Source organism: Thalassophryne amazonica, chromosome 21 (genome assembly GCF_902500255.1).
Source record: "Thalassophryne amazonica chromosome 21, fThaAma1.1, whole genome shotgun sequence".
NCBI classification, from domain to species: Eukaryota; Metazoa; Chordata; class Actinopteri; order Batrachoidiformes; family Batrachoididae; genus Thalassophryne; species Thalassophryne amazonica.
In genome coordinates this window covers 20,605,943-20,618,974 of record NC_047123.1, presented here as the reverse complement: position 1 = coordinate 20,618,974, position 13,032 = coordinate 20,605,943, and the positions used below count along the sequence as shown (strand labels likewise).

General features: G+C 39.7%; 1 protein-coding gene across 6 annotated transcripts in view; it reads left to right on the top strand.

The window, feature by feature from the left end:
- Positions 1 to 11,899, top strand: part of LOC117503171 (rho-associated protein kinase 2-like) — a 69,606-nt gene extending 57,707 nt beyond the window's left edge. For 2 of the 6 annotated variants that reach the window (XM_034162356.1, XM_034162355.1), the window contains exons 26-33: positions 208 to 376; positions 566 to 781; positions 3,675 to 3,742; positions 3,834 to 3,922; positions 5,351 to 5,429; positions 5,539 to 5,806; positions 8,212 to 8,485; positions 10,830 to 11,375. In XM_034162356.1, coding sequence (XP_034018247.1) covers positions 208 to 376; positions 566 to 781; positions 3,675 to 3,742; positions 3,834 to 3,922; positions 5,351 to 5,429; positions 5,539 to 5,806; positions 8,212 to 8,485; positions 10,830 to 10,917 — 1,251 coding nt within the window. In that variant the 3' untranslated portion in view covers positions 10,918 to 11,375. Of the gene's footprint in view, positions 1 to 207; positions 377 to 565; positions 782 to 3,674; positions 3,743 to 3,833; positions 3,923 to 5,350; positions 5,430 to 5,538; positions 5,807 to 8,211; positions 8,486 to 10,515; positions 10,603 to 10,829; positions 11,376 to 11,449 lie in introns of those variants that run through there. The other 4 variants (XM_034162359.1, XM_034162358.1, XR_004558505.1 and 1 more) reach the window with 3 other exon arrangements.
- The last annotated feature ends 1,133 nt before the right edge of the window (positions 11,900 to 13,032 follow it).

The window sequence follows — 13,032 nt, the reverse complement described above, 5'->3', positions numbered from 1 at the left end:
GCGTACTGGTGCAGCTTATCACATGTGTTGACAGTGCCATATTCACATCATGGATGATAATGCAGTATTTTTTTGTCTATAAATTGCAGGACCAAGAAATTAAGTTTAGCACAAAAAATAACTTACTTCAATTCAGTAAATGTTATTTTGTCTGTGATGCCTTCAGTGTGATTTATTCTGAAAAAGAAAGCTTTTGTGTCTATTTAGGTGATAGCAGATGAGAACCAGGTCCGCTTGGAGCTTCAGATGGCGTTGGACAGTAAAGACAGCGACATTGAGCAGCTGCGCTGCCAGCTCACCTCGCTTAGCGTTCACTCTATGGACTCCACCAGCATCAGCAGTGGAAATGACCTGGAAGCTGGAGATGCATACCCAGGTAGGCACCTGTCAGCGCTCGTACTCAGAAGTGTTCAAGTGCACTCAGAGTTTGCAAATATGTTGTTTCCTGTCAGTCGTCTTTGGGTTTCACCTTGAAGTCCTTTTGACTTCTAGAGTGGTTTGTTTCTGAACTTCTTCTCTTCATGCCTTTTTCTTTTTGACTTCTCTCTTTTTGGGTGTGATGCAGTGCGCATTACTCAGTCTCAGACCTCTGAATCAATGTCCTTCACCTACCAGCGCACACACAAATCTGTGCGCATCGACACACGCCCCAACCTTCGCTCGGCTTGCTCCCTCTTTGACTCTGACTCTGAGGATGAAGGAGAACATGAGGAGCTGGAGGAGCAGGGCCAGCGCCCCCTTGCCCTCACCTATGAACAAAGCCCAGAGTCTGAAGCTGCAGGTGACCCTGCATGGTGCTTGGCATCTCGTGTGCAGGACTGTAAACTTAACATCAAGTGTTGAATGCTTTGCAGCATTTATATTTTAAAGTATTTGCAGTGTTATGAATTTTTTGTTAAAGTCCCTTTTGCATTTAGAAACTAGAGCACCGCGCCTGTAGAGCACAAACCTCCGCCAGCATGAGTTTCCAATTCCAGAAATTTTTACCTTTTCAAGGTCAAAGTCCTGTTAGAAGTAGCATTTCATAATTAAAATATAATACAAAATATAAATCAAAGGGCTTTTCAATGTTGAAATATTCGCTAAATCCTCAATACGAATCAGATGCCGATCAAACTTAGTATATTCATTAAGAGTGTCAGTTTGCAGCTCATTGTCACAAATGAGTGATTGAGGCACTTATGGCTGAGAAATAATGCAAAATGTACATCAAATGGGCTTTTCAATATTAAATTCAAATGACCACAAAATCCATAATCCGGATCAGATCTGGATCAAACTTTGTCAGGTGATAGTGAGTGTCAGTCTGCACCTCACTTTCAAATATGAGAGTGATTGGGGCACGTTTGATTAAGATAGAATGTAACATATCCATTAAAAGGGGTTTTCAGTGTTAAATTTAAATGGCCACAAAATCTGTAATCCAGATCAGATTTGACTCAAATCAAATCAATTTTATTTATATAGCGCCAAATCACAACAAACAGTCGCCCCAAGGCACTTTATATTGTAAGGCAAAAGCCATACAATAATTACAGAAAAACCCCAACGGTCAAAACGACCCCTATGAGCAAGCACTTGGCAACAGTGGGAAGGAACTCAAACTTTGTCGATAAAGGATACCATCCCACATAATGTTCTTAAATAGGAAACAAATTTGATCTTTTTTGACAGAGTTATGACCTTTTGAAAACTCGTTCAATGTTAAAGGATAGGGATTTTTCCAATTTTCCAAGATTTTTCCTGACTTTGACCTATGACCTTGAAAATTTAGTCAGTTCTTGCCTATCAGGATATGAATCATCTGTAAAAATTTCATAATGATATATGAAAAATTGTGGGTTACAGGCTGTTCACAAACATAACCTCCGCCCAGTGTCTTTGGCGGAGGAAATTAACAACCCTAATTGAGCATATTGTCCAACCAACACTTTCTTGTGTGAACTTAAGCTTTTATTCAGCTTTAATTCAAGGGCTTAACCATTTAGCAATTATCGCCATTTCCAGTTCATAAGTAATTGGGCAAACTAAGGATTTTTCTTTTTTTTTTAAACAAAACATTTTAGCTGGTTTTCTGAAGATGAGCCAAGGTACAGTTGTGTTCAAAGTAATAGCAGTGTGCTTTTAAAAAGTGAGTAAAGGTCAAAATCCTGAAAATAGCTTGTATTTCCATACACTCAAATGCATTGAAAACACTGTACATTACATTCCAAATCAAAACATGAAGAAAAAAATGTATCAAATTTGTTATTACTTCACAGAAAGTGAAGAAATAACAAACATTTGTCTTCATGTTTTGATTTGGAATAGAATGTTCAGTGTTCCCAGTGGATTTGTGTGTTTTTAAATACAAGCTGCTATAAGGATTTTGCGTTTTATTCGCTTTTTAAACACACTGCTGTTATTTTGAACAGAACTGTATGAATACATGAACATTTCCAGGTCACTCATTAAGAAACAAACAGTATGATACTGTATAGTAAAGCTGTGTGGTGTGAGCATTTCTCAAAATAGACAGGTGAGGGAAGCTACAAAAACACAGCTGACAAGTCTGAAGGAGATCCAGGTTTCTGTGGCTGTGATTGACTAAACCATGCAGAGTGCAACTGTTGTTTGTTGTGTCACTAGTTATACTTCAAGGTTATAGCATCAAGGTGGCAGAGAGAAGGAGTTTCTTCCAAACAAAATGTAAAATGGTTGAGCTGAAGGCAAATAGAGGAATTAAGCCTAGATTTGAAATGTTTTCTTGCATGAAAAACCTTCTCTGTTCCACTCCACTGTGAAGCTGTGACTGGTGATGCCACAGACAAAAGTTGCCAATATTTCCAAATTGTCATGGGTGTCTTGGTGGCTTCCCTCACTAGTTTCCTTCTGGCACTGTTCCTCAGTGCTTGTTCTCGTTTATTTACATCAATCTTAATTATTGATTTAAATAAGGTCCAAGACATAGTCTGTGATTTGTTCATGTATCTATCGTCTGACTTGTCGAAAGAAAGATGGCTGTAAAAGTGATCATTTGTAAGTGTATTTTCTTTTTTTAACTCTTGAATTAAAGCTGAAAGTATGCACAACAATAAACACATCTTGATCGTTATGATGATGCAGAGGCAAAAAAAACCCAACACACACAAATGTCCAAATACTTATGGACCTGACTCTTTCCTCACAGTGTGATGAGTGGGGCTGCAACTCACGAATATTTTCGAAATCAATTAATCGTTTGATTATTTTCTCAGTCGATTTTTTTTTTTTTTAAGGTCTCAAAAAATTGTGAATAAATGCTGATCAGTTTTATTCAAAGCCCAAATCGGCATCTTTGATTTTCTTGGTCTTGCCCACAGACATTCAGTTTACTGCCAGAGAGGAGTAAAGGAGCTAATAAATAAACCAGAAAATATTCACATTTAAGAAGCTGAAATCAAAGATTATTTATTATTTTAAAAAGACTGAAAACGATTAATTGATTATTATGCTGTTGTTGTTTTTTCCTTTCATTCTTTTAAAAAGTTGTTGGCACTTGGTGTGGCAGTAACAGCACTCGAGTGCCGTCGCTGCCACACCAAGTGCCAACAACTCATTGATTAATCATTGCAGTAATAGTGAAGAGTGCAACCTATTTTTACTACAGTATGTTGTAATTATTATATGCTCGTTTTCCCCCGTCTGTGCTGCAGAGTCCCGGCTGGAGGGCTGGATTTCGCTTCCAACCAAGAACACAAAGCGGTTCGGCTGGGACAAAAAAGTAAAACAGCTTTGTTTTCTTTAAGTTCAGTGTTACTGTTGAGCGATGTTCCACTCTGATGTTTTTGTTCGGTGGTGTTTTTGCTTGACAGTATGTTGTGGTGAGCAGCAAGAAGATCCTGTTCTACAACAATGAGCTGGACAGAGAGCATTCCAACCCCTTCATGACCCTGGACATCGAGTGAGTCTTTTTTAAATGCTGAAACAAGTTTTGTTTTGTTTTTGTTTTTTGTTTTGTTTTGTTTTTTTTACAAATATTGAATCTGCATCTTCCATCTGCCAACATGATGGCACTCCGGCCACTCAGTCACTTCTCCTCAAACTGACCTGATTTCTGTTTTAAACCTGACTTTCATTAACATTAAATTGAACAAAATAAATTCCTATACATTTCTTTCTTTCTTTCTTTTTTTGCTTTATGTCAAATTGAAAAATTGATTCACAATTATCTTAATTAAATTTGAACATCTGCACCTTAAGTATTTGACATTGATTCATGCAAATTATGATAACATAATTCGTGATTCTCTTTGGTCTTGACATTTGATCAGTTCTGTCCAAAACTGAGCCATTTAAAGTTAAAGATCAACTTTATTTATCCTGAAGGAAATTATTTAGCCAGAGGACAGAAACAGTAAACAGTTAGGTAAATATACACAATTACAGAAAGTGTTAGGAGTTAAATAGAATTTTTAAAACATGATTTATCCTTTACTAACATGCTAACCCTTCCAACATACTTCATTCATATTGGTCCCAAACTGTTTAGGCAGTTATGGCCTTGACTTTGACCATTTAAATTCACTTCAGGTCAAAGATTTGTGTTCAAGAGCAAGTTGACATGGAATCATATTAATTTTTCACAGTAACCAAAGTTGGAGCTTTAACCAATTCCTCAGCATAGGTTTGACCTTTCATTGTGAGCCAAAGTCAAGGGTCATGTGACTTCATATCATATAAAGAGTGTTTAATTGTAATCATCATAATATTGGTAATGTAATTTTTTTTTAATTCCTTGAAACAATCATTCCAAATATCCATTATGAATAAATACTTGGCCAAACTTTTGACCTTGGACAGATTCTTTCAAAATCGAGTTGCTTTGCCCAAGTTTGGTCCAAATGAGACCAAAACTAAGGGATTATTTTTTCTTTCCAACACTAATTGTTCTAAGGTTTACTATCCCCCGCCGTAAACACAATCTTGGACTGTTCTATCATCTTGATATCCCAAGATGGAAAAATATTTTCTTCTGCATTACAGTGCCATACGTTGAAAGATTCAACTGCGATTGTTTGTGTTCTGTCGAGTTTATCTCATCAATGGAACCATTTTCCTGAAACACAGGGTAATGCTTCAGCAGCTGACAGTGGAAATAATTTGACTCCAAAATGTTGGTAGTGTACAGCTGACGATTTCTGATATGAAGTGAAGCAGAGATAAACAGCAAACTGTATAAGTGCATGACTCATATTTTCTTGCTTTCAGGTCACTTTAATCTGGTTGATGTGCAAACGTCAACAATAGATTCATTTATTTATTTATTTCTGTGTTTTTATCTTTATTTTGTGTGATTTTAACCTTGCACTCTTCCTTTTCTTTGACACAGCAAGCTGTTTCATGTCCGACCCGTCACTCAAACAGATGTATACCGTGCAGATGCCAAAGAAATCCCAAGGATATTCCAGGTGAATATATCATTTGTTTCCTTGCTCCTTCAGTAAATCCACTTGTGTATCATTTCACCCACCTGCTTCATGATATTGTCAGTAAAATTGTCCGATTGTCTTTTCTCAGATCCTGTATGCCAATGAAGGGGAGATTAAACGTGACCAGGAGTTTGCAGTGGAACCTGCACTACTCAGCGAACGTCCCTCCTACATCAGCCACAAAGGCCACGAGTTCATCCCCACACTCTACCACTTCCCCTCCAGCTGTGAGGCTTGCACTCGGCCCCTGTGGCACGTCTTCAAACCCCCACCGGCCCTCGAGTGCCGGCGGTGCCACACCAAGTGCCACAAAGATCACCTGGACAAGAAAGAGGAAGTCATTGCCCCCTGCAGGGGTCAGTTTTCAAAATCAAGTGTTCATCTAGAATTTTGCTGTCTGCATGGTACCACATATATCTCTGAAGCACTGAACAGTGGAAACTTCATATTCACCTCATTTGTACCTCATGTGGAGTAGACTTGGCAACAGTGGTTTGGATAACATAGTTCAGAAAATTTGCAGGCTATCAGTTATTATTTTTGAGCTCATATTTGCTCTCATTTATACCTTATACAGAGTAGAAGGACACCATATTTTATACTAGTAGTACCTCATGTGGAGTAGATGGTGCAATATGAGTGTCACGGTCATGTTTGCTTGCATTCGTTAACCCTCATTTTGAAGTTCTGACAATATCTCAAGTGTTAAACTATGGAATGTTCACTTTGGTGCAGGTGCATCGCTATAGTTTTTGAATATAAAGAATGAACTGAAGTTGGTTTATGTTCAGCACTTGACATTAACAACATAGGGATAACTTTGCAAGTAGTTCAACTGATTAGGTTTTTGAGGTTTTTCTGTGTCCACTGTTGTATACAAGTGAAGGGAGCGTGAGATTTTGGGAGCTGACCTCTAATGAGCTACAGGAGTCAGTAAAGAATTACACAGGGGTCAAAATTTAAAAATGCTCCAATCATGTTGACAACTATACCATGTTATTTGTTTGTATAGGGGTCAAAAGTTGAAGTTGTTCCAATTTTGGTAAAAAACTATGCAAATTATTGGTTGAGCTAATAGCATTTTAAAAAGGAATAGTTTGCACCATGTGTCATGCTTAGTTATCAAGTTACGGGGTAACATATGTCATACGTCATACAATCCAATGGACGTCTACCTTGTTTGACCTTTACTTTGGAAACCAAGCATTCAACAAAGTCAAAACTATTCCATTTATTAACCCTTTTATTTCAGCCAATTTCCAATTTTGGTAAAAAAAAAAAGTGATGCAAATTATTGGCTGACTTTAACTTTTGACCCCTATACAAACTGAATCTGACCTTTGTCACCATTTTTGCTGTTTTTACCCCATAACTCCATGGAATTCAGTCATAGACAGTTCCCTAAAAAGCCTTCAGTTGGTTCAGAATGCTGCAGCTAGAGTACTGACGGGGACTAGCAGGAGAGAGCATATCTCACCCGTGTTGGCCTCTCTTCATTGGCTTCCTGTTAATTCTAGAATAGAATTTAAAATTCTTCTTCTTACTTATAAGGTTTTGAATAATCAGGTCCCATCTTATCTTAGGGACCTCGTAGTACCATATTACCCCATTAGAGCGCTTCGCTCTCAGACTGCAGGCTTACTTGTAGTTCCTAGGGTTTGTAAGAGTAGAATGGGAGGCAGAGCCTTCAGCTTTCAGGCTCCTCTCCTGTGGAACCAGCTCCCAATTCAGATCAGGGAGACAGATACCCTCTCTACTTTTAAGATTAGGCTTAAAACTTTCCTTTTCGCTAAGGCTTATAGTTAGGGCTGGATCGGGTGACCCTGGACCATCCCTTGGTTATGTTGCTTTAGACGTAGACTGTGGGGGGGTTCCCATGATGCACTGTTTCTTTCTCTTTTTGCTCCGTATGCATCACTCTGCATTTAATCATTAGTGATCGATCTCTGCCCCCCTTCTCGGCATGTCTTTTTCCTGGTTCTTTCCCTCAGCCCCAACCAGTCTCAGCAGAAGACTGCCCCTCCCTGAGCCTGGTTCTGCTGGAGGTTTCTTCCTGTTAAAAGGGAGTTTTTCCTTCCCACTGTGGCCAAGTGCTTGCTCATAGGGGGTCGTTTTGACCGTTGGGGTTTTTCATAATTATTGTATGGCCTTGCCTTACAATATGGAGCGCCTTGGGGCAACTGTTTGTTGTGATTTGGCGCTATATAAGAAAACGTTGATTGATTGATAGACAGTCCAAACTATACCTTTTTGGAATCTTTATAATCAGATAAATATGGTATAGTTTTCACCATGATGAGAGCATTTTTAAATTTTGACCCCTGTGTAATTCTTTTTTGACCTCTGTAGTTCATTAGAGGCCAGCTCCAGGATGGTTCCATATCTGAAAATAAACAGTTAATTTAGAATATTTGTGTCAAATTCCATGCTTTTATCACAAAATGAACAATTTTTATGTAAATTTTAGCTACACTGCACCACTATGCAGAGCTGTTGGAACGTTGCTGTTGCTTTGATACTTGCATTAATTTGCATAATAATGATATGACCTCAGTCTTTGAATTCTGGCCATGTCTCATTAGAGGGTGCGTTGCATTTTGTACCTAACAGTCTGATAAAGTTGTCCGCTAATTCCTTCTCCATCCTAACACCTCGGGTAAACCGGTTATACATGTCGGTGTATATCCACGGAAAAAAGGATGACATATTCCAGTTCGCTTCATAGTGTTCTTATTGTTTCCTTTTGATGTGTTCTCTTTAGTGAAGTATGACATGTCCACCGCCAAAGAGCTGCTTCTGCTGGCCAGTTCTCAGGAGGAACAGCAGCACTGGGTCAGTCACCTGATCAAGCGCATCCCACGGAAACACCCAACCATGAGTCCTCCTTCAGCACAGCCACACCTTCCGCCCGAAGGAACAACACGCTCTCCGCGACTGTCCCCGCGAAACTCGCCCAAGAACTCCCCTCACATGTCCCACCGCGGAGCCATCAAGATCCAACCCAGCAGACAGCAGCAACCCACAGGGAAGCCCAGGTGAGGCGAAACCCGAAAGCATTCTTATATTTGTTTTATTTTTATTTCATGGCTTGCTCCTTTAGCCTTTTTGATTGCAGGTTTCATTTTGTCTCACTACTTCACCTGACTGCAGCTTACACAGTTACAGCCACCTCACGCTATAGAATCCATTCATTATTTTGGGGGGATGATTTGTTATTCATTTTTTAAATAAGATTTAAAATGGGTTAAAAAAAAATCATGATTTGGATGAAGACTGCAGTGTTGCGTGGCAGTTTCACATTTAATGTATTTTCTACCCCTCGTCTGATTGAAACCATTTGTTTGCGGTTTATTGGGAGTTCCTTTCAAAATAAGGTGTTGTCCATCGTCTAATATGGCCACTACGGGCACCAGCTTCATTTTCATTTCTGCACAGTAACTAAAGAATGCCTCTCTGATTGAAACCATTTCTTGGTGGTCTATTGGGGACGGCTAGAAAAATATCCCTTTTGAAAATGGCCATTGTTCATTGTTATCCATTATGTCCACTTAGTTTCTGAGCAGTGAGTAAAGAACACCTTGTCTGATTGAATATGTTTCTTGGTGGTGTATTGGGGAAACTACAGGAAGTATCCTTTTAAAAATGAGGGTCAATACACCACATACCAATTGTAAAGCAGCAGTCTTTCACTTTGCAAATCCAACATATACCGTTGTGTATAGTAGAAGATGCATTGGAGTATAAGTTGTACCTTTTTCTGTATTATCAGTTCTTCAATTTAGGATTTTTGTGCATTGTTGGAGTGTCTTTGGATTATTGGTATTTATTCTTGTATGATTGAAGTTTTATTTTGTTTAGTGATTTGATTCCTGGGAAAGCCCAAGATATACACTAACCTTCCACTTTATTAGGTACACCTCGCTAGTACCAGGTTGGACCCCTTTTGCCTTCAGAACTCCCTTAATTCTTCGTGGCATAGATTCAACAAGGTGTTGGAAACATTCCTCAGAGATGTTGGTCCATATTGACATGATAGCATCACACAGTCGCCACTCAACCAGTCTGCCCGTTCTCCTCTGACCACTGACATCAACAAGGCATCTTTGTCCACACAACTGTCGCTCACTGGATGTTTTCTCTTCTTTGGACCATTCTCTGTAAACCCTAGAGATGGTTGTGCGTGAAAATTCCAGTAGATCAACCGTTTCTGAAATACTCAGACCAGCCTGTCTGGCATCAACAACCATTGCCACGTTCAAATCCCCTTTCTTCACCTTTCTGATGCTCTGTTTGAACTTCAGCAAGTCGTCTTCACCACGTCAAGATGCATAAATGCATGTAGCTGCTGCCATGTGATTGACTGATTAGCTATTTGTGTTAACAATCAAATGAACAGGTGTACCTAATAAACTGTCAGTCAGTGTCTGTTTCCTATTATTTTAGTACCGAAAACATGATGTAATTCGCACTAGAGTAAAGTTGCAGGACCTCCTACCGCGGAAAATACAGTACCATCATTAAAGCGCCATTCTTTCACCAAAACCATATACCAGTTTAACATACAAGGAGGGGCATGTGCCACGTGACGTTTGGCATTGCTCTTGTTTATTTATTTATTTATTTTTTAAAAAATTTTCTGGAGCTTCACAGTTCACACATTAGTCGAGCTCACAATCAGGTTGTAAACATTTACTAGTTGCTAAAAGTTGTGACATGGCCCCGCCTCAGCATCCAAATTAGATTTAATTGACAACACGCAGGTGAGCCAGACGCTGGCTCCTCTTGATTATTTTTGGCGTGTTTGTCCAGACGAGGCCCCGCCCACTCACCACTGAGCACAAAAACACACTAACAGACACTGCAAGAAGGCCACCTCCACAGTTTGTGCTATGATTGTGCTTCCCCCCCCTTCCTGTCTATAATGTGAGGGTTCCTAACGGCGTGCGCAGTGTTACTTTTGTGTCCAAGCACCGCCTGAGGTGGAACGTTTACCGGCCCTCTCACTGTCACTGTTTTCTGTCATTATCTGCACTCTGACACAACCTAACTCGCTTTGATCCCTCAGCACTGGCCCAATGCTCCGTATCATCCTCCACTGACCCCTGACCTCTGATCTCTCCCACCATTCTAACGTCTCTTGCGCTGGGAGACTGTAAGTAGCGGCGCTGTTATTAACAGGCTGCACTGGTGTGCGTCTTAACCCCTCGTCACCGCCTGCAGCATGACGTCACTGTGTGCCAGCTGCTGCTGCTGCAGTGAGATACTCACAGCTCCACAGTGCCCCCTGCTGATTGTGGCATGCACTGTCTCAAACCCTTTTAAAGTTTGAATTTATTTTTTAAATTTATTTTGACCCCTTGCTGAATCTTACTCTTTCAGATTGCTTGATTTTGGCCTGAAAGACTGGAGTTGGTCGTTGGATGATGTCAGTAATGATGATGATGATGATGATGATTTGTTCTTCTGAGGAAGTGAACGCGGGGGTACGGAGGGTAATGCTGCATGCAGCGCGACCGGCGTGTGTTTGCAGTTCCTCACAGGCCCACGTGCATGTTGTTGTGTGAGCTCTGAATTTGCTCAGTGTTTAAAGTGCAGTCAGCTTCTAGAAGTGTTTGGTCTTTGGAGACCACCACAGTGAAGTTTGAGCTTCCAGCTTTTATTCAAGGGGTTTAACAAAAAATGATCAGAAATATGTCAAAAAGTCAGCACTGTAACAACATGTTGATTGTTTAATTTCAGCCCCATTGTGACCAAATAACAAAAAGCATCTCTCTCCAAATACTTCTGATGAACTTGACTATATTTTAGTCTTTGCAAATGTGACGACTCAGAATGCAGCTACTGGCTATAGCTTCCTTCTTATTACATGTGGATTTCGTGTGGGCGTGTGTTTGAAGTCCTGACATGCTGAGGCTTTTTTTTTTAAGCATCTCAGGGTTACATCTTTTTTTTCACACACTCCCCCCCTTTCCCTTGTCTCTCTCTCTCCATTTTCACAGTTAACCTCGGCTGATCAAAGATGTGCCTTTCCATCTTCATGGGCGCCGCACCTACAAGTATTATTTGCTCGGGGACTGAACACGCTCACGGCGCACAAACATTCACAGAAAACTCATTTTAAGAAAAAGAATATGAAGTCATGAGATCAGATAAAAACGACGTGCATGCTTTGCTCTGTCAGACTCGGTGACTCTGTTGGTTTGGCCTTTGTGACGTAAGAGGCGTGTGTGTGTGTGCGTGCGTGCGTGAACATTTGTATATAAGGGCTTCAGCTCATTGTAGGTAATTGTTTTATTTTTTTATGGGTGGACAGTATCACCCAGCACTACATGATTCAGTGTATTCTTCTCTTGTACATGTGTGAATGCAGTTTTACTAAATAGATTTTACTTTATTGATCATGATTTTTGAGATGTTACAGAAAAAGCCGTTACGTACAGCATATGGCAAGAAAATGTGAAGAGTAATTGTTTTTTTTCCCCTCATGCAGTTGATAATAACTTTAAATAAACTCTTGTTACCCTCAATGAAGGCTCTTCAAAATATTGTCTTTAAAGGTCTTGATAGAGGTCTGATATTAAACATGCTGAAAGTTTCAAAACCCTATGAGTCTGCCTGGGGAAAAAAAAAAAAAAAAAAAAAAAAATATATATATATATATATATATATATATATATATAATATGGTGTTATAAGCAAAATTGACGTGTGAAATGTCCACATAATTAACACTGCAAAATCACATCCTGCTTATTAGGCACCATCTGCTCATGTGGATGAGGGTAATTCCACTATGACAGTTTAAGTATGGAACATCTTGTCCATGGATGTGTTGGACTAAGACATTCCAGTCAAGGACGTTTTGGGCAAAATCATATACCGTAATTTGTAAGTTTCATGAGCAGTGACCTTGACCCAGACCTGATCTGTAACCCTAACTCGTAGATAGCTCAGTGGGTAAGGAGATGGCCTGCCAATATGTAGACGTTGGACAAGGCATTTAATTTCCATCATCTCAGTCCACCCAGCTGTAAAATGTGCCTTGGCGTGATGTAACCTGCAATGGACTGATGTCCCATCAAGAGACAGTAGTGGACTCTCATCTGCTTCATGCCAGGGAAACCAGTGATAAGTGCAGGCCCAATGGAACTCGGGGCCTCTAAAGACTTACTTTACCCTTACCATAACCCTATCGTTAACTCTTATCGTAAGACCTTAACCATGACTCTATCGTTAACTCTTACCGTAAGACCTTAACCATAACTCTGTTGTTAACTTTTACAATAAGACCTTTTGACGATATTGTTAACTCTTATCATAAGACGTCTACCATGATGCTCTCATGAACTTTTACAATAAGATCTTAACCATCACGCTGTCATTAAGTCTTGTCATAAGACCTTAACCATGACTCTATCATTAACTCTTATCATAAGACGACCTTTACATCACGCTATCATTAACTTTTACAATAAGACCTTAACCATGACTCTATCGTTACCTCTTACCATAAGACCTTAACCATGACTCTGTCAACTCTTACCGTAAGATCGGTAACTCTTATCATAAGACCTTAACCATGA